This window comes from Nanorana parkeri, unplaced genomic scaffold (assembly GCF_000935625.1).
Source record: "Nanorana parkeri isolate BGI_ZX_2015 unplaced genomic scaffold, ASM93562v1 scaffold544, whole genome shotgun sequence".
Lineage (NCBI taxonomy): Eukaryota > Metazoa > Chordata > Amphibia > Anura > Dicroglossidae > Nanorana > Nanorana parkeri.
Genome location: NW_017306812.1, coordinates 907,630 through 929,938, shown reverse-complemented (window position 1 = coordinate 929,938; position 22,309 = coordinate 907,630). Strand labels below are relative to the sequence as shown.

General features: G+C 48.4%; 2 protein-coding genes across 3 annotated transcripts in view; one reads left to right on the top strand and one right to left on the bottom strand.

The window, feature by feature from the left end:
* Positions 1 to 7,660: 7,660 nt before the first annotated feature.
* On the bottom strand, positions 7,661 to 11,105 carry CENPX (centromere protein X). The gene is made up of 5 exons (XM_018561772.1): positions 11,064 to 11,105; positions 10,336 to 10,387; positions 8,948 to 9,001; positions 7,774 to 7,862; positions 7,661 to 7,696 (listed from the first exon to the last, which is right to left on the bottom strand). Exons 1-5 carry the CDS (start codon positions 11,103 to 11,105, stop codon positions 7,682 to 7,684), a joined length of 252 nt encoding a protein of 83 aa, XP_018417274.1. The 3' UTR covers positions 7,661 to 7,681.
* Positions 11,106 to 13,245: 2,140 nt separating this feature from the next.
* LRRC45 (leucine rich repeat containing 45) overlaps positions 13,246 to 22,309 on the top strand; it is a 19,213-nt gene continuing 10,149 nt past the window's right edge. For both annotated transcript variants that reach the window (XM_018561773.1, XM_018561774.1), the window contains exons 1-9: positions 13,246 to 13,477; positions 15,286 to 15,347; positions 17,351 to 17,421; positions 18,105 to 18,283; positions 19,247 to 19,375; positions 20,357 to 20,469; positions 20,546 to 20,604; positions 20,684 to 20,761; positions 22,066 to 22,201. In XM_018561773.1, the coding sequence (XP_018417275.1) occupies positions 13,246 to 13,477; positions 15,286 to 15,347; positions 17,351 to 17,421; positions 18,105 to 18,283; positions 19,247 to 19,375; positions 20,357 to 20,469; positions 20,546 to 20,604; positions 20,684 to 20,761; positions 22,066 to 22,201 (1,059 nt within the window). The remainder of the gene's footprint in view (positions 13,478 to 15,285; positions 15,348 to 17,350; positions 17,422 to 18,104; positions 18,284 to 19,246; positions 19,376 to 20,356; positions 20,470 to 20,545; positions 20,605 to 20,683; positions 20,762 to 22,065; positions 22,202 to 22,309) is intronic.

The window sequence follows — 22,309 nt, the reverse complement described above, 5'->3', positions numbered from 1 at the left end:
AAATTGTCCTTTGTTGGCACGGCTTCCTCGGTGAGCTGCGTCTGAGCCACACATGAGATGCCGGGCCTGATAAAAGGGACAATCCTTGGCTTTTAGAAGCGGCGGAGGGGAATAAAATGGCCTCAGTGTTTGCCGCGCTCTTTCTGCGTCACTTCTTACTGTAGCTGCACAATTTATTTCCTCTTAGGAGATGAGATGGAGCCGCTTCAAAGTGAAACTCCAACCACTGCGCCCTATGAATGGAAGGAAAATTGTTTTCCCTATGCTTATATAGATACTAGGGATGCACCGATACCGGTTTTTCGGTATCAAGCACGAGTACCGATATTGTTTTATTTGGTACTCGCCGCTACTGATACCAGAAGTCCCATTAGGAAAGCCAGGCGGTGTGTAATGACTCGCCATCTGGCTTCCTGATTAGCCGGGAAACCGGGCGGTGTGTAAAGATTCGCCACCCGGCTTCCCGATAAGCAGGGAAGCCGTCTCCATGCTCCCTCGTCAGCCAGTGACGAGGAAGCATGGAGCTGGCTTTCTGGCCAATCAGGAAGCTGGGCGCCAAGTAATGACTCATTGCACGGCTTCCTAAAGGCTCGAGAAGCTGGCCAATCAGGAAGCCTGGCAATGAGTTATCACACGGCGCCCAGCTTCCTGATTGGCTGTGAAGCCGGCTCCATGCTCCCCCATCACCAGGTGACAAGGGAGCATGAAGCCGGCTTTCTGGCCAATCAGAAAGTCGGGGGGCGGGTAATGTCTCACTGTCCGGCTTCCTGATTGGCCGGGAAGCTGGCTCCATGCTCCCTTGTCACCAAATGTAATTATCAAAACTGGAGCAGACAAAATCTGGAGCAGCTGTGCATGGCAACCAATCAGCTTCTCTCTTTCATTTTCAAATTTTAATTGAACAAACTGAAGAGAGAAGCTGATTGGTTGCCATGGGCAACTTCTCCAGATTTTGATAAATTGTTGACCTGAGGCCCTATCATTCTTTTCGCCTATTACTTATTTAGACGGCGGTCTCATATTCTTTGGATTAGGTGTTACATAATAGACTGCTAATTGTGACCTCACTGGCAGGCCTTGTGAATGCAGAAAGTTAATTAGTGTCCAGTATCCTTGATCCGGTGACAACAAGCGCTCCCCTCCCTACAAACACGGCCTAATATCAACTGACAGAGCATCAAAGCAACACCTGTCTTTGTCTTTGCTGCTAGAATGTTTTCCTTCATGCTGATCCAGTGTAAAGACAACTTCAGGCAAAAAAATAAATACATTGGGAGTCTCTCTGGATGGAGAGGAGTCACGGAGTCTGAAGGGCTCGGTTTGTTTTCGGAAGTATTTCTCAAGACGCTCATGAAAACTCCTCTTTTTTTTTTCCCCCCTCTTTCCTAATTTGCTTAATAAAGTCCTTTGAAGGGTGGCCAGGATTGCAAACGACGACGAGCAGTGTGTTCTCGGAGATGAGATAAGGAATTTGCGGTCCACGCTGTGCATTCATCAGCGAGGAATGAATACATGTGGCAAAATTGTGCCTAGCTGGGCTCATGTCATAGGGTGAGCCGTGGGGACAGTTGGGGGGCCGCGCAGAGAAGGCGAGCGGCATGCTATTGGGGCCGCGCAGAGAAGGCGAGCGGTATGCTATTGGGGCCGCGCAGAGAAGGCGAGCGGTATGCTATTGGGGCCGCGCAGAGAAGGCGAGCGGTATGCTATTGGGGCCGCGCAGAGAAGGCGAGCGGTATGCTATTGGGGCCGCGCAGAGAAGGCGAGCGGTATGCTATTGGGGCCGCGCAGAGAAGGCGAGCGGTATGCTATTGGGGCCGCGCAGAGAAGGCGAGCGGTATGCTATTGGGGCCGCGCAGAGAAGGCGAGCGGTATGCTATTGGGGCCGCGCAGAGAAGGCGAGCGGTATGCTATTGGGGCCGCGCAGAGAAGGCGAGCGGTATGCTATTGGGGCCGCGCAGAGAAGGCGAGCGGTATGCTATTGGGGCCGCGCAGAGAAGGCGAGCGGTATGCTATTGGGGCCGCGCAGAGAAGGCGAGCGGTATGCTATTGGGGCCGCGCAGAGAAGGCGAGCGGTATGCTATTGGGGCCGCGCAGAGAAGGCGAGCGGTATGCTATTGGGGCCGCGCAGAGAAGGCGAGCGGTATGCTATTGGGGCCGCGCAGAGAAGGCGAGCGGTATGCTATTGGGGCCGCGCAGAGAAGGCGAGCGGTATGCTATTGGGGCCGCGCAGAGAAGGCGAGCGGTATGCTATTGGGGCCGCGCAGAGAAGGCGAGCGGTATGCTATTGGGGCCGCGCAGAGAAGGCGAGCGGTATGCTATTGGGGCCGCGCAGAGAAGGCGAGCGGTATGCTATTGGGGCCGCGCAGAGAAGGCGAGCGGCATGCTATTGGGGTCGCGCAGAGAAGGCGAGCTGTATGCTATTGGGGCCGCGCACAGAAGGCGAGCTGTATACTATATTCCTATAAGTCCCCCTGCCCGCAAACCCCTACAAATAGATAGGAAAGACAAATGCTGGTATTTTTTTTCTTCTCGAAAGTCAGCTTAGGCTGCCGGACTCATCTCTGTTCGAGTGTTGTCCCCTGCAGTGCTTAATTTCCGCCACAAGATGTCCCCAGTGTTCTGGTGGACATTCAGTCAGGAAGATCCGAGGACTAAGGAAGAGCTCAGGTTTGGACCTGAGCTCCTCCAAACCTAGAAGGGAGCTCCTTCCGCTGCTGCCCAATCAGCTGTAACCGGAGACCCTATAGCTGCATGTAAACAAAGGGACGGGATGCAGTGATGTCATTGACCTTATATGGTTATATTAGGGGAGTGATATTTAGCCAATGTGGCCATAAAAGGTTAATTACATCAGTACGAGCATCCCGCCCCTTTGTTTATGGTCAGCGGCGGGGCAGGGAATTGCCCATCTCTCTGCTGATTGCACAGGAGGTCCATGTAGCTTCCATGTTCTAAAGGAGCTCAGGTTCTCTCTCCTTGTACAGGGTGGGCATGTCACCCTGTACAAGGAGAGAGAGCAGCAGTGAGCGGTCTTTATTACAGGAAGGGGCGGAGACCAGAAAAAACAGGGGCAGTGAACGGGCTGACAAAAGCCGAGGCGCCAGGACGTAATTTCTAGTCGCATCGGCGAGCTGGCGCCTGGGATTTGTCAAGCCCTGCCATAAGGCATTGCAAGACTCCGACAGCCGCAGGCATGACTCCCAGCGGTGGATGCATGCTGGTATTTGTGGTTTTACCACAGCTGGAGGGACGAAGTTTGGGTGCGTCTGCTATGGAGAGTTGTTTCCGAGTCTGCTTTAGCTGCTGACTTCACATCCAAGATGGCGGCACCCAGCAGCAGTCTCAGGGTTTTTGGATGTCTACACAGGGGAGGCTTTTACAGGTAACTATGAATGACATTGCAATTGTTGACTTGAACTAATTCAAGTTTCTTAGGGATTGTTTTTTTTATATATACTTTTAGGTTTTGCTGAAAAAAAGTAATAAAAATTAAACTTCCCACAAAGGTTCACTTCATGTGTCTGGTTACACGGTACAAATCATTCTTCTGTGTCCTCACATACAAGAACAAAAGAGGAATGCCTAGACCAGTGGTGGCGAACCTTGGCACTCCAGCAGTGCCAAAACTACAAATCCCAACTGGGAGTTATGTCTGTGGCTGTCGGAGCCTTGCAATGCCTCATGGGACTTGTAGTTCCAAAACAGCTGGAGTGCCAAGGTTGGCTACCACTGCCCTAGACTAAAGACTTCAAAGTTGTGGGGAAACATGTCATATTAAAGCCGACCTTTACCCCCTTTCACTAAAAATCACCCCAACATGCAGCTCTGCATCGGGATATGAGATCATCCGACATTCATTAGTTAAAGAAACTTATTTTACTTAGTTTCTTTTTTTTTTACACTTCCTGGTCCTCTTGGGCATTAATGATGCAATGTGCCCAAGTGTTGCATCCTGGGAAGGTTACATCAGCAGAGCATTGCTGGAAAGTCTCCCCTGAGGTGATGTGCATGGTCACATGTCCTAGTCACATGTGCCAGAGTTCCAGGAAGTAAAGGGAGATATATGAATCTGCCCTTAGTAAAAATGTCCGCTGTGAGAAGAATAGGAAGGTAAAGGGAACTAAGGTATGCAAAGAATACAAAGCCGGCAATTATCTAGAAGTATCTGTTTGTAGATTGTCATTACTAAACATTTCTGAATGTGTCTTTGTCATCATTTCAAGGATAAGGGCAAAGTTCCCCTTGAAAGAGGCCCTGTCATGTCTCTAAACAAGTCACAATGTCAATTGCCTGCTGTGGAAAGCTAATTGTACTCGCCTCTTTGGTGATCCGCGTCTTCTACCTCCCCTCTGTTCCAGCGCTGCAGCCTCCATCAATCTCTTCGGCATTCAACAAATCAGGATTGTCTGTGTCACAGCTGTGTTCTGGAGTCGGACTTTTAATTCTGGTGTTCTATCGAAACCGCCAACTCATTGAAATCTCCAACTACCTCACCTCCGGTGCGCAGAAAGACTGGAGCTCTGTACAGTTGCGCGCGTAGCGTTTGCAGAATACTTGTCGAGCTTGCCACCTGCTGAATATTGTTAAAATGCATCTGTACAGAAGCTCCGTCAGTCTTTGTGTTTTGCAGTCTAACGCCGTCTGGTCGAAATCTCCAACTTGGAAGTACCCGGCAGTGAGGTAGTTGGAGATTTCGACGAGTTGGAGCTTTCAATAGAACACCGGCTGTGATATAAATCTGGAAAACGCAGCCAATCGGCGGTCTTTGTAGACCAGAATTGGGAAACGCTGAATATAAAGCTGTACAGCGCTGCGCACACTGTTGGCGCTATATAAATCCTATGTAATACAATGTAACCGATGCGAAAGGCAAATCATTTCTTTATAAATATCGCCACCTAGTGGTGAGCGAAAAGAACTATGACCAGCTCGCTGATTTGTCTTCAGAGAGCTCAGAACACAGATAGCGGTGAATCTCCCAATGATCCATTCTCCGGGAGAGATTGTTTAGGTTCCCGGCGGGATAACATTCACCGTACTGCATGGAGGCGCTTGCATGAGCTTTAATAGACCGCTCTGACGGGTGACAGCGCACACTCTCCATGAGCCGTGTTGATTTTGGCAAGGATGAGCTGACGGAAAAAGAGCACAGGCATGGTAATGGCCTGTTTATGGCTAGTTCCAGGGTGGTGTTGCTGAAGAGTTGGGAAAACTTATGACAAGGTATATGAGGTTGGCCGACAGCTCCTCAGATGAAGACGTTTTAAGACTTGTGGCAGAAAACATGTTGTCACACCTTTTATTGAAATTCTTCCTTGAAAGACTGTCACAAAAAAAATACAATCCTGTAAAAGAAGAAATGTACCGCCCACGTCCTGGATAATATAAGAGAGAAGAGCGCTCCCAGATTCTGCCATTCATTCAGCTTTACACCAGCAGTGATCATGCTCCATCTCCCTGTCTGCTGTCCTTCATATTATTCACAGGAAGCCGGGCCATGGGTCATGATCCACCGCCCGACTTCCAGATAATCTGGGCAACGGTATCGGGAAACAAAAATATCGGTACTTGCACTCGATCCCAAACAAAAACGGTATCAGGGTGAGTTCACACCATAAGCAGTGCGTTCTGGTCCGATTCTGGCCGGAACGCACTGCATCACGGCCGGCTCACTTTTTTGCCGGGCTGGAGGGGGCGTGTCGGGCCATTGAAGAGAATGGCACCGTAGCCACAACCTCCGGCCGCTATGCAATTTGTGCCTGCAGTGTGCTCAAAATGCTGCAGCGATCCCGTGCGGGCGATCACATTGCGGCCGGAGCCCGGCAAAAAAAATGTGCCGGCCGCAATGCGATGCAGTGCGTTCCGGCCAGAATCGGACCGGAACGCACTGCTTATGGTGTGGACTAACCCTCAGTGCATCCCTAATTGTAATGTGCAGGTCTTATGACCTGTTAGGATGGGGGACCAAGGCTCCTGAAATTGTAGTTCCAGAACGTAGACAAGGTTAGCTCTCCAACAAAAACCACTGGAACAGACTACGTTCCTCAAAAATGGACGTTTCATTTTGACCGAGACTTTTGCAAAAATAAGTATTAAAATGGGTAAATTTTGGGAGTGACTTTGCAGTTTTAGACAGTTAACCATCTCATTGCTGTGACAAATAACAATTTTTTGGATTATTTGTATTTCCGTGCCTACGCAGTATGGGATGCGTCTCATTAATTATGCTAATGTCGCTTTACTTTTAAAATTCATGTAACTAATTGTAACCTGGCAGAATGTTAATCTCGACATCCTGTCCAATACCCATTGATTAAACTTTGCTTCTGACAATACAGAATCTCTGTTCCTGGTTATTTCTGCCAGGACACCAACAGATGTCAGAAATCTCTTAACAAGGAGTCTCATCTGCTAATCGTACCTGCCAACGGGTGTTTACATGCCGCCCCCTCCCCGTAGAAGTTCGAGTACAGAGGACTAGGGGGGTTATTTAATCCTGCTGGATAGCCACCAGATAAAAGGTTTTGCTTACTTTTTAAACAGATGGCGTTGGTGACTTCCTACTGGACATGATCGTGTTAATGACTTTGCTAAGATTTTAGAAATTCCCACTTAAAGGAGAACTATGGGGTCAGGGCTTTTCCCCCATAGTTCTCCTTAGGGTAACGGGAGGACACAAACTAGCGTCCTCCCATCACCCTAGGCTCAGTATACCGCGAGCTACAGCGCTTTTCACTCACCTCATAGTTCTAGCCGACCTGTGACAATGACACTGTCACAGGTCGGCTCAGTAGATCGGGAGGTGAGCGGACACATACCGGCGTTCGCTCACCTCTCGATTCTGTCACGGCTCTCTTCCGTGACAGGGGAGGGGCTGGATTCCCCCCTCCCCAATAGTGCTGACTGGCGGAACGGACGGGGGAGTGTACAGCTGGCTGCCTCTAGATAGGCAGAGCCAGCTGTCAGTCACGCAGCTGGGCGGATCCCGGCACAATTGTCGGGATCCGCTTCAGCGTCTCAGTATATCGCGAGCAGCAGCTCCCGGTATAATGAGCCTAGGGTGACGGGAGGACGCTAGTTTGTGTCCTCCCGTTACCCTAAGGAGAACTCTGGGGAAAAGCCTTAACCCCATAGTTCTCCTTTAAAGAAACCTTCAGTCTTCAGAAATATCTTGTCCCTTAGTCCACTAAGCAGAGAACAAGCTGCTGCCGTCTCTTACCTTCAGGGTGCAGAGATCTCCTACTGGAGCAGTGGTGAGCTCTTCTGTGCTATTTTCAGCCTCCTCCGTGGTGTGGCCTATCACGCATTGTGTTATTTAAAAAGGAGACGCACTTCAATAAGCATCTAGGCTACTAACCCAGGACAGCGGCTCTGTCCAGGTGGGGCCCCCGTCTTCTGGCCCGGCAGCCAAACTAGTAACTATTTGCGTGGTTGGTCCTGTTAGGCGAGGAAATACAAAAGAACCGAGGCGTGCAGACATTTCGGTGCTTTTTATTTGAAGGTGAGCCTTGTGTTTTCTATTTTCGGTGGGTGGAGCCCTCTCTCCTGTGCAGCCCTGAAAGACGATTAGGGATAAATGTTCATACTAAACAGGCTGAGAACCTCAGTAACAGCGGAGACATTGCTTCTTTATGGGGGTGGAAGCAGATTGGAATAACTCTTGAGGAATACAGAATTTCATCTAGAAGTCCAGAAGCTAAAGAAGAGAACGGAATAATAAATATCTGATAGAAAACCGGCGGAAATCTGAACAGATTCAGTGCAACGTCTCACCAGTTGTGGAAGGATCTTCTCCACCTGTTCTATATGCACCACCACTGAATCTTCCGACTTGGCCTGACGCGCTGCGCGAGCTGCTGCCTCTGTCATTATGGAAAACACAACAATGCTGATTATTCTCTATCAAAATCATGGGCACAAATCCCAACACTAAATCTGCCTGATGCAGGCCTACTTCAATGTCCTGTAAGTCAGTATGTTCACATGCTGGGGTGAATAGAGCTCTGGATGCACTTCCTGGCCTTAAAACCGCCTCCCAGTTTCCTGATTGGCTAGGAAGCCGGAGCTGCCTAGGAACGAGTGAAACCCGCTTCCTAGCCTAGCAATGACCTGCCGCCCGGCTTCCTGATTAGGAAGCTAGCTTTACTTGTTGCTAGGCAGCCTGGCTTCCTGACCAATCAGGAAGCCGGAGGGTACCTCATGACGCGCGTCCCGGCTTCCTGATAGGTCAAGTGAAGCCAGCTTCCTAGCCATTTAGGAAGCCTGAAGGCGGGTCATGACGTGCCGCCCGGCTTCACTTGTTGCTAGGGAGCCTGTCTTCCTGACCAATCAGCACCTCATGACTTGCCGCTCGCCTTCCTGACTGGTCAGGAAGCCAGGCAGCTTTGGCAAGTGAAGCCGGTGTTCTTTAGCTAGAACACAAGCAATCAGGAAGCTGGAGCGACGGGTCATGATCTGCTGCATGACTTCCAGATAATGGGGGGCACCAAGCACTGGTACTCGGTGTTGGCAAGTACCCCAAAATAAAAATATTGGTACTCGATAACGAAAAACCAGTATTGGTGCATCCCTAATTTTCACACTTATCGCACTGATACAAGAAAAGCCTTCAAATGGCGTATTTAAGAGTAAAAGGGCGCAAATAAGAGAAGTTCATTGTTGGGTTACATTATTAGTTACCTATAATAAGTTTTTAATGTTATAATTGAACACGCCATTTTCTGTGATGTCACAGCGTGGCTGGAATAATCGGAGGCTATGAAAATCCCTAAGCTCAGTCTTTATGATGTGGACAACTAGACGGGTCTTCATCAAGCTGTCAATCATCCCCTATTAGCCGGTCCCACCTACTTACCCACCTGAAATTGGTGACCAATGCTTCCAACGCCATAATACACAATGGTTTTCAATAACAGAATTAAGGCTTATGGGTAAAGGGCCATCTTACCAGTAACAAATACTTTCAGAAGCTCGGCCATGACTAATACGGCATCGGAACTGACTAAGAGTAGAGGGGAAAAAAAGGACACTGAGTGAGATCTGCATGTGTGACCTTGAACACAAATATACATAATGTCATCTATACAAAATTCTCATCGCTTTTTCATCCAGGGAACCTGCACATACATTCGTTGTGTGCGACGGTGAAATACCAGATTCTGGCCACCAGATGGCGCTGAGGATCACACTAACATGTATGTATCCTCAGCGCCATCTAGTGGCCACAATGCAGTCTCTCACTCTTGCGCCGAATTGACTTTAGAGGAATAAGCAATGCAATGCCGGTATTGGCAACATTTGTAACCCCACCTGCTGCTGACAGGGAAGCCATACAAATAGAAGACTGAAGCAGCCATTGATGGCTTATCTTTTTAATGCCCCCGAGGTCATCACCCTCCCGATCCTGAAGCTTCTGGACCGCTCACACCATAAAGAGTGCGTTTGGCCTCTGGAACGCAACCCAGCCGGCTCACTTTGTTTTGGGGCGGGATGGTGCATTGAAGTCAATGGCACCGCAGCCACGCCCCCTGCCCGCGGTGCAATTGCCGGCACCCGAACGCATGGCACATTAGTGCCTGCGTTCTGGTCCAGTGCGATCTGCAAAACATGCTGCAGGCACAACTTTTTGCAGATCACACTGGACCGGAAGGCAGGCACTAATGTCCCATGCGTTCGGGTGCCGATGTGCGTGGCTGCGGCGCCATTGACTTCAATGCACCGCCACGCTCCCTCCCCAAAACAAAGTGAGCCGGCTGGGTTGCGTTCCAGAGGCCGAACACTCTAAAACACACTATATATGGTGTGACTGGGCTCTGAAAGCATAAATATAACATCACTGTAATAATCACCTCTGCAATACTGCTTTCCCACCACAAGAGGTCCTCAGTCTCCTGAGCTGAATGACAGCCAGCATAATTCAACCCAATTCATCTGAGCCCAGGCTGTCATGGAACTTCCCCCCCTCCCCCCCCCTGCAGCAAGTCAGGGCAGAACACCTAATCTGCATGCTTGTTCAGGGGTCAGCGGAACCTGAAGTTCAGAGTGATAGCCAGACAAGTAGCATTTTCAGATTGGGGTCAGCAGTGGAAGCTGATGTCATGACAGGTCTTCTTTAGCACTATATGGCTGTGTTGGTGTTGTCAACAATTAGAGAGCCAGGTGATGACATCCAGCTCTGTGCGGCTTCATTTCCTGCCTGTGAGCTGCAGCACCGCCTGCCCTGCCGCCAGCAAGTCAATCCCCAGCACATGACTGCAAATAGAAAAGCAGCCAGTGGAGGACTCGACCCATCACCAGCGGTTCCAGGCAGAGTCACCCTCCATGTCCGCCATTTACCTTTCGTCTTGCCCTCCTCCAGATACAAGTGCAGCAGTTTGGAGACGACATCCTGTAATGAAGATGAATAAAGCTGGTCAGGAAGAAGACAATTTTAGTCTAGTGTCACCAACATGTACAGTGAAGTAGGCAATCTGCAATAATTTATGTATCTATATGTGATAGTATGCTTATGCAGGGAGGTGAGGGACGGAGGTGCTGGGCCAGCACAGGCAGTCATTAGACACACCCAGAACAGTGCTCATCTCTCTCCTATCAACATGCTTCTAGTCAACACATGACCCGATTGGTTCTTTGTACTGCTTCTTCCTCTCACACCCCAGCTCTGCATTGTTTATGTATTTTATATTTGCCTAGATGCCCCTATTTTTATGGAGGGGAGGCCCCGATTTATTATAATAAGACCGCATGAGTTTCAATTTCCATCCTGGTGCACACGAGCCCCGACCTCTCCGGTCACCCATAGGAACCAAAATTTGGGATCGTCCTTATAAACCACACCGGCAGATATGGTGCCAGGCACTGCATGGCTTGCTCATTGCAGCCTGCTGTCCATAGTTCTATAAAGAGCAATGGGGAGTAACCCATAGCAACAAGAGCTCAGCTAAAATCAGTGATTTCCGATTGTCTGCTACGGTTTACATCACTCTGCGGCCTGGTCTCATACCCAAACAGGCCCACGGTTACACTCCCCACCGCCCGTCTCCATGGAAACCGCCGCCACTCGCCTTGCGGAACCCCGCCGCCACCGCCTCCTCGTCACCCTCCATCCCCTTCTGTCTGCGGCGCGCAAACTCCACGCTCCGCCCTTCCCGCCTTCTCTTTGATGCTGATTGGTTGACGTGGCCGCGCAACACGCAAGGCGCGAGCACAAGCACCCAAAGTTTCGACCACTAGAGCGCGAGACTCCGTGCAGTTTTTGTCCCCACTCCTTGTACTACCCTCTATAGGAGCGGCCATATTTCGTAAGGACACTGGCTATTCGTTTTAATAACATTGGCTTCATAAAAATGGCGTTTATATAGAGACGTAGAAAGACACTAAACTTTTTTGCCACCAGCGGTTTTGCAGTGAGAGACAGATCTCCTAGGACCTAGCCGCTACCATCTCCCACTCCCAGTGGCTGCCTGGTTACGAGTTGTGTCTACGTGAAGAGCAGACCAGTAGAGGTGAGTGACCCCACAGAGTGCCCTGAAGATAATTGTATTGCAGATGATAATGTATCTAAAATGATAATGGTGACCGTAGAATCGTGTTGCATAGTTGCCAATGTTTATTTGATTTTGCAGGGAATTGTGTTGTGGATTCGACCTGGCCTTGTCATATTGTATATTAGGGCAGTGGTGATCAACTTGAAAATGATAGAGGACCATCCTACCCAGCACTGGTGTCAGTGGACGCAATAATAACCACCAGCATTGGTGTCAGTGGATGCAATAAAACCCCTTGCATTGGTGACAGTCGACATAAGAATAACCCCCAGCATTGGTGTCGGTGGGTGCAATATTAACCCCCAGCATTGGTGTCAATAGATGCAGTAATAACCCCCAGCGGACGCAATAATAACCCCCAGCCGACGCAATAATAACCCCCAGCATTGGTGTCAATGGATGCAATAATAGCCCCCAGCATTGGTGTCAGTGGATGCAATAATAACCCCCAGCATTGGTGTCAGTGGATGCAATAATAACCCCCAGCATTGGTGTCAGTGGACGCAATAATAACCCCCAGCATTGGTGTCAGTGGACGTAATAATAAACCCCAGCATTGGTGTCAGTGGAGGCAATAATAACCCCCAGCATCGGTGTCAGTGGAGGCAATAATAACCCCCAGCATTGGTGTCAGTGGACGCAATAATAACCCCCAGCATTGGTGTCAGTGGACGTAATAATAACCCCCAGCATTGGTGTCATTGGACGCAATATTAAACCCCCGCGTTGGTGTCAGTGGACATTAAAATAACAACTACCAGCAATATCATCAGTAGCAGTACTACTGACCCTTCCTCACATTATTATTCAGAGCTGATAATCCCCCATCACTCCCCATTGCACTAGTGGTTAGTGACAGTGCTATTTATCCCCTCCCATTGGTGCTCAGTGGTTACTGACATGATCACATGCGTCTGCGCTGCTCTCATTCCCCCATCCAGCGGGGGGTATACTTGTACTGTTAGGTGCAGATGAACAGCTGGCTTACCAAGTCCAGGACACGGTGTGCTGCACACAGAGAGCCGGCAGGCCACATGTTGGGTATAATGGTCTCAGGGGACCATGGCAGAGGCTGAGCTCATCTCAAAACCAAATATCATGCAGTCTGTCCATAGCATCATTTATATATGGTGCCGTCCATTCACACAACGCTTTACAAAATCTACATTCACATCAGTCCCTGCCCCAAGGAGCTTACAATCTCAGATCCCCATCTCGCATGCATGCCAATTAACCCACCGTCATGTCTTTTGGAGTGTGGGAGGAAACCCATGCAGACACAGAGCATGCAAACTCCATGCAGATAGTGCCCTGACTTTACAAGGCTCATAAGGCCTGGCAGCATGTAAAGAAGAGCCCTTGCTCTCTCTGGAAGCAGTGGTCTCTCTGCAGAGGTCTGACATGCTACCTGCTAAATCAAATCTAGAGCTCTCCAATGAGCAGGGGGCATGAGTTTTGCTGATTGGAGAGCTCTGCTTTTGACTGTAGGGACAGAGAGGTAATACAAACGCACAGTTGCATGCATTTACATGCGTTGTCTTATAATCTGGTCTGGTTGGCTTTGGTATCTGCTTTTGGACATTAACAAGCCATTGTTTCTCTGTGTTTTTTGTGTTGTTGTTGCAGGCTCTGCCATTGCCAGTCACTGCCCTTGACTGACTGACTGCCTTGCAGTAAAGCACCACCTAACACTCCAGCAATGGATGAACTGAGAAGCATGTATATCCGGCTATGCCAAGAGAAGGGCTCGGAACCCCAGGAAGCACTGTTACGAGAGCTGCAAGAACACACGGAAGCCTCGGCACAAGTGCGGCTGGATTTATCCGCCCAGACCCTGTCGATGGAGTCCTGCCAGGTCCTGGGTCTTCTTCTGGAGAATGATGTGACCTTCACCCATGTCCTACTCAGTGACTGCATGCTCAACGGGGAAGGTTGGTGCCACAGAACCAAAATCTAAAGCAGACTTTGCATTGTGCTGTCTGCTGTTGTCTATTTGAGTGTGTCTGAAGCCAAATTTGGATAAAGCACAGAATCGTTAAAACCCCCCCGCCAGGTTTCTTTGTGCTCCTCCATCACTTGGAGGCACAACAGGAAGTCCTCTGCTGTCCTGTAAGCAAAACAGGAAGGGAGTGGAAATCCCCTCTTAGACAGCTGTCACTGGAAATGGCTGTCCCCAGTGGAACAATTAGTGATGGGCTCGGGCGTGTTCGCAGCGTCACGTGCCGAGCCCGCCAGGAAGCTGACAGCGTGCAGCGCCAATCGCAGGTACTGAGACATGTTCCCGGTCTGCAGCTGCAGAGATTGCATGTGGAGCTGCGAACACGCCCAAGCCCATCACTAGGAACAGTTACCCTTTTGGTGACAACTGTGAATTTCGGTTAAAAAGAGAACTATGGGGTGATTGTTTTTCCCCACAGTTCTCTTAAGGGTCACGGGAGGACATATACTAGCATCCTCCCGTGACCCAAAGCTCAGTATATAGCGAGCTACAACTCGCAGTATACTGAGACCGCCGCAGTCGGGACGGATCCTGACATTACTGTCGAGATCCACCCAGCTGCGTGAGTGACAGTGGGCTCTGCCTATCTAGAGGCAGAGCCAGCTGTGCCCTCCCCCGTCCGATCCGCCACTCAGCGCTGGAGGATCGGGGGAGGGAGGGAATCCCTGCAGGGAGCCGTGACTGACAGTCCCCACCCTCTGCAGGGACATGATCGAGAAGTGAGCGACCGATGGTATGTGTTCTCTCATTTCCCGATCTATTGAGCCGACCTGCGACAGTTTCATTGTCACACGTCGGCTCGAACTATGAGGATGAGTGATTTTCACTCGCCTTTCGAGTTCTCCTTTAACCATCACTTTCTCTCCCAGTCACATGATCACTGGGACAAAAAGAGAAAGTGACCTCCCTAACCTCCCTAATGGGGACATAGGCAGCAGTAAAATCCTCACCACACTATTTAAATTTAAGTTTAATGGTTTTATTTACCCGTTTGTGGACAGTGGTCACCGAGGTCTAGATGCACAGGGCAAATTTAGCAGCGCCAGTACATGTCGGTAAACTCGACGATAACTTGCTGCCTAATTTGCACACTTAAATCATTTGTATACTTTCTAAGACTTTTCTTTGGTCCACCGGTTTAATAAAGACCCTTGCTGTTGCTGAGAAATATGCAAAAGCATAATAAGCAAAAAAAATTTTTCTTTTTTTATTTCATGTATTATTATTTTTAGTATTGTAATTGTATCTGACAATGACAGTATTAAACATAGGCGCACTTTCACCTTTAAGCTGCGGTGACATCTGCTGTTTCTTCTGCTTATTTGTCATAGGGATCACATGATCGGTACCACTCTGATTCGTTCCCAATTCTCATTGCAGACTGGAGCTGTCGATGACAGCCCGGATTGAGAGCCACCAGCCACGCAAAGCTTTTGGCTAGTAGCTTTCAAAGGGAGGATATTTATGAACATATCCTCAACATGGGGCAATTATATGCAGATTGTGGGCTGGAACAGGTGATGCATTTTAAGTACTGACCCTGAGCCTAGGTATCCCTGAACCTAGCTATCCCTCCTGTTTTCACTGTACCAGTTTGTTGCAACGCCGATACGTATGTGTCCTGTGGGTTTGGCGCCACCATAGAAATGCGTTGGAACCGCAGAGTATCATGGCATGTCTGTGACCAGCTTTAGTCTACACCAATAAATCAGTCATTGGAATTCTGTTCTGTCTTGACAGGTGCCAAGCTTATTTTACAAGGCCTCCGCTCCAACTCCGTGGTTAAGTCCTTGGATCTGAAGGTGAGTGCGAGTTCATATATCGGATACATTTATTACGAAAAAGAAAAGTGGACTTCCCACCAAACCTTTTTTTTTAAAGTTGTGTGTATAGTGGTTACACCCTCTGTCAGGTTCTTATTGCTGTCTGTTCCCCATTTAGGAGATTTTCCACCCTGCTTCCCTGCTTTTCCAAAAGATTTGCCACCCTGCTTCCCGATTTGCAGGGAAGCCGTCTCCATGCTTCTCGTCACTAGGTGACGTGAAGCATGGAGCCGGCTTTCTGGCCAATCAGAAAGCTGGGCACCGTTTAATGACACGGCGCCCAGTTTCCTGATTGGCCGGGAAGCCGGCTCCATGCTCCCTCGTCATGAGGTGACGAGGGAGTATGAAGCCGGCTAATCACAAAGCCCGGCTTCCTGATTAACCAGCTTCCCGACCAATCAGGAAAGCGGGCAGCGTCACAAGTGACGAGGGAGCACGGAGCCGGCTTCCCAGCCACTCAGGAAGCCGGACAGCGTGTAATGAATCGCTGCCCGCCTTCCTTATACCGTAAGTATCAGCCTAGGATCGGAGCATTTGGGCAAGTACGAGTACTCGCCCAAATACTCAGCATCGGCACCGATACTAGTATGGGTATCGATGCATCCCTAGTCGTGAGATTAATATGTCTTGCTACTGCACTTGTATGGTGTCAGACTGTACAGAGATCAAATGTCCATAGGTCTTGTAGCACTCCTTACCGGAAATCCCAAAGTGTTGATGGGTGCTCAAAATGACCGCGGATGGCGCCGCACACCGAACAACTTAAAAAAATAGATGTCACACCAGCATGACAAAGCATCAAGTCAGTGCAAATCCATTTATTGATAGATGTCACTCAGACATTCAAGCGCTTTCGGGCCACACAGGGTCCCCTTCATCAAGGTTCAGAGTAGACATTGTATGATAGAGAACCACAACCTATATACACACATGTACTGTTACAAGATGACAATTCTATTTTAAGTTAGACTGTACAGAGAAACATTAAAGGAGAACTATGGGGTCAGGGCTTTTCCCCCATAGTTTTCCTTAGGGTAATGGGAGGACACAAACTAGCGTCCTCCTGTCACCCTAAGCTCAGTATACCGCGAGTTACAGCTCGCGGTATACTGAGACGCCGGAGCGGATCCCGACATCGATGTCGAGATCCGCCCAGCTGCGTGAGTGACAGCTGGCTCGGCCTATCTAGAGGCAGAGCCAGCTGTACCTGCCCCCTCCCCGTCCGTTCCGCCAGTCAGCTCTGGTGGATCGGAGCGGGGAGGGGGGAATCCAGCCCCTCCCCTGTCATGGCAGAGAGCTGTGACAGGATCGAGAAGTGAGCGAACACCGGCATGTGTTCGCTCACCTCCCAATCTACTGTGACAGTCTCATTGTCACAGGTTGGCTAGAACTATGAGGTGAGTGAAAAGCACTCACCTCATAGTTCTCCTTTTAAGGGGAATCCAAACCCAGAAAGAAAAATGTCACATATTGTAGCTGACCAGCCCTTAAATGTGGTGACTGCATTCGTTTTCTTTTTTTTTTTTTTATACATTTTATTTCTTTACTTTCAGCTAGTGATCCTTCCAGTAATACTTCTTTATCTAGGGGTAGCCAAATTGCTGCCCTCCAGCAAATCATATCATGCCTCTGCCTCTGGGAGTCATCCCTATGGCTGTTAGTCTTGCAATGCCTGGTGGGACTTGTAGTTGCACAACAGCTAGAGGGCCAAAGTTTGCCTACCCCTAATCTAGGGAGACAACGTTCACTCACTGTTTGTACAATCTCCTTTAGATCTACCATCAGATTGTATGGCCAGCTTAACCCTTCTGTAAAGATCTATAAGTCCCCCAAGAAGGAGCATAGGATGTAAATCACTGAGGATGTGATGAGGATTTTCCTGTGTAATTGTCTTTGCCTAAAATGTAACCTTGTTTATGTCATATTAGTGTTTTTGAGCTGGTTGAGAGTATCGGGGATGACATAATGTATGTTTTTTGCAGGGTAACAATCTACGAGGAGATAGTATAGAGGCCCTTGGGAAGCTCTTGAGGCAAAATTCTTCTCTTACCAGGTATGTCAAATATGATGCCATAGAACAGGGTTTCTGCAGCTTTTATCAGTTAAATATACATAATCTCAAGGCACCCCAGTCTAAAATGTAAAAAATTACGCGGGGTCCCCTCAAAATATATACCAGACCCTTATCCTAGATAGAGGTCTGGTATGGGTTTTAAAGGGGGACAGCACGCAAAACAAACAAAAAAGTGGAGGCCCACTTTTCATTAGAAGCTCCCATCCAATCAGAGTCCCTCCCTTTGCACCAGGGTCCCTCCCTTTGCACCACGGTCCCTCCCTTCACTTCAGAGCCTACCTGACTAATAAGAAGTCTTTCCTACCTCCGGGACCTGGTCTGCAGTATTTCTCAGTGGTCAGCGCGGTCATGTGACCATGAACACCAATGAGTGCTCACCAGACAGCCATAGCAGGAGTCTGGCCAGACGCAAGAAAATGTAATTGTCCTGAGCTCCTGGGGGAGGGGTGGGGGGGGGGGGGGGGGGGGGGGGGGGGGGGGCGCACTGACAGTCTTTTGATAAACAAGTTACACAGTATAACTTAATTAAACATAACCCATCACCAGTACACACATAACCCATAAACTAATGAGCATGTCGTCACATGGCCGCCCTTATTTGGAAAATCTATATTATTTGAGGTGAGGTGAAAAGTTGATGGATTTTGTTTGGCTCTCCTTAGCCTGATTCTGGAGTGGAACAACCTGGGAATGTGGGAAGAAGGATTCTCTATGTTCTGCGATGGACTCGGCTGCAACCAGACTCTGCAGAAGCTGGATCTCCGCAACAATCAGATCAATCACAAAGGAGGAGAAGAACTGTCTATGGCCTTGAAACGCAACGGCACCCTCCAAGAATTAGGTATTAGTCTGGAGGAGGTCACTCTGGACCCCATGGATAAAGGTGTCTGAAGCTCAGTCTTTACTGTCTGTAGCAACCAAATTCCTTCTTGTTTCCAGAACAGTATGGTGGAATAAAAGGAAGAATCCGGTAGCTGGGGGCAGCAGGAACTTTCCTTGCCACAGATACTTTTATGCATGAGCCAATCATGTGTCCCAGAACATCTGTAGTTCAGATATCTCACAGCCATCTTCTGTTTTTTTTTTCCAGCTGATTGGTGGAACATACTGACTGATTGCAGTTCAACAGCATGTTGTTTCCAGCAGCTCAGTCTAATTTAAAGGAGCAGTAAAGTCTGAGCATATCCTCTCCTGTTATAACATCGGCATTGTAATAGGAATACATACTGGAGTTGTTTTTGATAATGCAATCAAAGCTTACATGAAAAAATCCCTTTTATGTAGGGAGCGCCGCCTTCCGTCTGCCCGTCACTTCCAACAACTTCCTGGATTTCCAGTGAGCTTTGCTTCTCTTTCCCTGCTGCTTGATGTGATGTAATCTCCATTTCTCAAGCCTACATAACCCATCATGCGTTGCTTCCAGCAAGCAGTGATGATGTTACATTGTTCAGACGTTGAGAGAGTGACACCAGGAAGTTCATACTCGCAGGGCACAGTGAAATGGTGTCAGTGCACTAAGGAAGTCCATCCTATGGGAATCTTCAATCAGTAAGTTTGCAAACTTCCAGATCAATATGGTTATTAGGAGTGGGAGAGAACTTATGGAAAGACAGATTTATTTTCAGTTCTTGACCATAGATGCCGTTTTATTTTCACAATAGTAATCATGGAGCATGGTTGGTGAGAGATGGAGTGGCGCTCATAAGAATGGCCGTCAATACTTAGGTGTGCCTAGAGCAACATAGTCCTGGTGGAGATGTTAGTACAGGATGTTGAATTAATGATGACGCTGTTTTTCTTTCAGACCTGCGATGGAATAATATTGGACTCCTCGGAGGCAGAAATATTCTTAACTGTTTGCAGAACAATCGGAGCATCGTGAAGATGGAGTTGTCTGGCAACAATATCCCCAGTGACATTTTAAGGGCAATCGGTAGGTGGAGCTCTTTAATTCTTTCCTATCTATGGAAAGCAGAAGGGATGAATATTATAGTCCAATACCGGGGTAGGCAACCTCAGCCCTCCAGCTGTGGTGACGCTACAAATCCCGTCATGCCGCTGGGAGTCGTGCCTGTGACTGTCAGTCTTGCAGTTCCTCATGGGACTTGTAGGTCCACAAAAGCTGGAGTGCTGAGGTTGCCTACCACTGGTCCAGTGTATGTTCCCAGCTTCTAATGGCTACTGCTTACCTCCCTCAGGTTACAGTACAACAGCAAAAAGTTTCCCAGCGTACTCTCCAGCCAGCATGCAAAAAAACCTGTCTCACCGCTAAGGTTAATAACAGAGGTCTTAGATACACGTCTTCTGCAGAATATGTGAAAGCCGCACGGCCTCATCAAGGCTCCTCTGTGTAGTGCGGTCCTAACTCTAACCTATGAGAGCCTCCATCTTAGAGCACATGTAGTAAAAGATAAAATTGGGTGCAAGTTTGGTTGACTGATTTGGTGCAGTGACACATTGGGGATCTCAGCTGCCGTTGTGATGTGCGGAGTCCCTTGTGTGTCCCTGTGCCTTTAAGGAGGTTGGGCTGCCTCCTGGCGAACCTGCACCCAATTTTTTATTTTGCTATATGCGCTCCAAGATGGAGGCTCTCACAGGTTAGAGTTAGGACCGCACTACACAGAGGAGCCTTGACGAGGCCGTGCGGCTTTCACATATTCCGCAGTGTGGGGGTAGCCCTACTGCAAGGGTTAAGTTTTATTCTGCCCGGAGTTTTTCTTTAAAATCTCCTAAAAGCTTTACCATGTAACTTGTAATTGTCAGTATTTCAAAACCTGTAGTATAATACACAGCGCTTTAACAAACTACATGTCAATGAGTAAGAGCTTACATTTACTTAAACTTTGATTGGCCACAATCGGATTCTGCACTTTGCTCCAACAAATAGGTCACCCTTTGTATTCTTGTGTCTCAGAGCAAAGCGTCGATCACAACCAGGACAGGCAGATGGTGAGGAAGGATCACGTGGACCAGAGACAGGTCCTGACCAAGGAAGTCCAGAATCTGAAACAGGAGAAGAACAAGCAGGTAAGTGATGGACTCTCTATAGTCCGGTGCCCATGGACTGTTCTCTGTAATATGGGTCCATTGACTTAATTTGCAGTTTCTGGAGTTGATGGGAACCCTTGACAAGCAGAAGGAGGAGATGAATCGAACCAGCAGGTGGGTTTTGGAGAAGAAGGTCAGCGAACTTGAATATTCTTTTCTTTACTCCTTTTCTTATCCTTTTTTCTTTAACCAGGACAACAACCTTGCATCTTGGTAAACTCCAGGAAGCGCTAGAGGATAGGAAATCCGTTGTAAATTCACTGACGGCCAAGTAAGGACCACTTTGTTATACAGGAGACCCTTACTGGAAAAATGACCTTGTAATGTGGCTCTGGTGTTACTGTTCCTTAAAGGATAATTAAAGCCTTGTATGTTTTTGCCTATATCTACTGCTAGCAAGCAGTAGATATAGCCAAAAACATCAACAAAAAAGTTCAAAAAGGGTTCAAACTTACCTGTGTCTGCGCCGCTCGCTCTCGTCCGAAGATCTGAAGATTCTCAGGCGGCCGCAAAGGATCATGGGGCGGGCGCATCCGCACTTTATTACAGGTGATCTATATTAAGTGTGCTTATTGACTATGGCAGGAGTAGGCAACCTTGGCATTCCAGCTGCTGTGGAACTACAAGTCCCATGAGGCATTGCAAGACACTGACAGCCACAGGCATGTCTTGCAGAGGCATGGTGGGATTCGTGGTTTCACTACAGCTGGAGTGGCAAAGTTGCTTACGCCTGGACTATGGTAACAAAATTAGGCCTTCGGCTGACAGTTATGTGCAAGAACATCATCTATAGGCCATGAGAGGTACTGTATTGCAAAACTGAAAAGCCTATCTAACCCCTCAAAAAATATATGTCAGCTTACCAGTCCTCAGATGTGGTGGCTGCATTCGTTTTCTTTTTTAGCTTTTTTTCTTTTCCCTAAAGTTTCACCTGGTGATCCTGTGAATAACACAGCTTCTCCGCCTTCATGTCTATGCTTTGTTCCCCACTGTAGAGGAAGCCAGGGTTGTCACACAGGCTGGTCTTCAAACATGTCTGCCTTTGTTCAGCTCCATTACATGGTGGATTGCTGGGACCAGTAGTTTACAGAATAAAGATAAGGTTCTTTGTGCTTTCATTTAAACTCACAGGAAGTGAAAAGGACACGGCAATTCTGGCAAGATCAACCACATGCACATTGTGTGGAACATCAGCGTCCATTGGGTAAAGGCAGACCATTTATTTTAAATGCGCTATGCAGCCCAAATCATACATGACTCTCTTTTTAAGCGCAGCACACCACAATATGTTGGCAGCTACTGTACTAAGGCATTGAGGTGCCATTTAGAATAAAAGGATCCCGGTGCACCATACTGTGGTATACAGTGTGCCATGTGTTGTGCAATTCACAAGTTACATTGGGCCCTAATTAATTTGGGTCTATGCAGTACAACATTATTGGGAACAAAGAAGACTATACAGGGCTCATTCATACTAAGCATATGGGTGGTGCTTGCCAGATTTTAAAAATGCATACCAAATGCTTCCTTCTGACATCTGTGAGAACACAGCCCACATATTCTTTATTCTTCCAGGTTGCACATGGCCGACACTGGTCTGGCACTTTCACAACAGAAAGCACAAGACCTGGAGCTGATCCTCACCCAGACAAAGCGTGACAACTCCTCTTTACGGGAACAACTCGCTAAAGACCTGCGAAAGGAGAAGGAGGTATAAGGAGATTTTTGTACTGACCGTATCGTTGGGCAGAGGACTGTTGTACTGACTTTCTGTTTATGGGGAGAGATCTATTATGCAGACATTAGCAGTGACCATAAT

Coding starts and splice junctions, on each gene's coding strand:
- CENPX (XM_018561772.1), bottom strand. CDS start 11,105: ATGGAGGGTGACGAGGAGGCGGTGGCGGCGGGGTTCCGCAAG. Junction 10,388..11,063: donor TGGCGGCGGGGTTCCGCAAG/GCGAGTGGCGGC, acceptor TCTTCATTACAG/GATGTCGTCTCCAAACTGCT. Junction 7,863..8,947: donor TCTGAAAGTATTTGTTACTG/GTAAGATGGCCC, acceptor CCATAATGACAG/AGGCAGCAGCTCGCGCAGCG.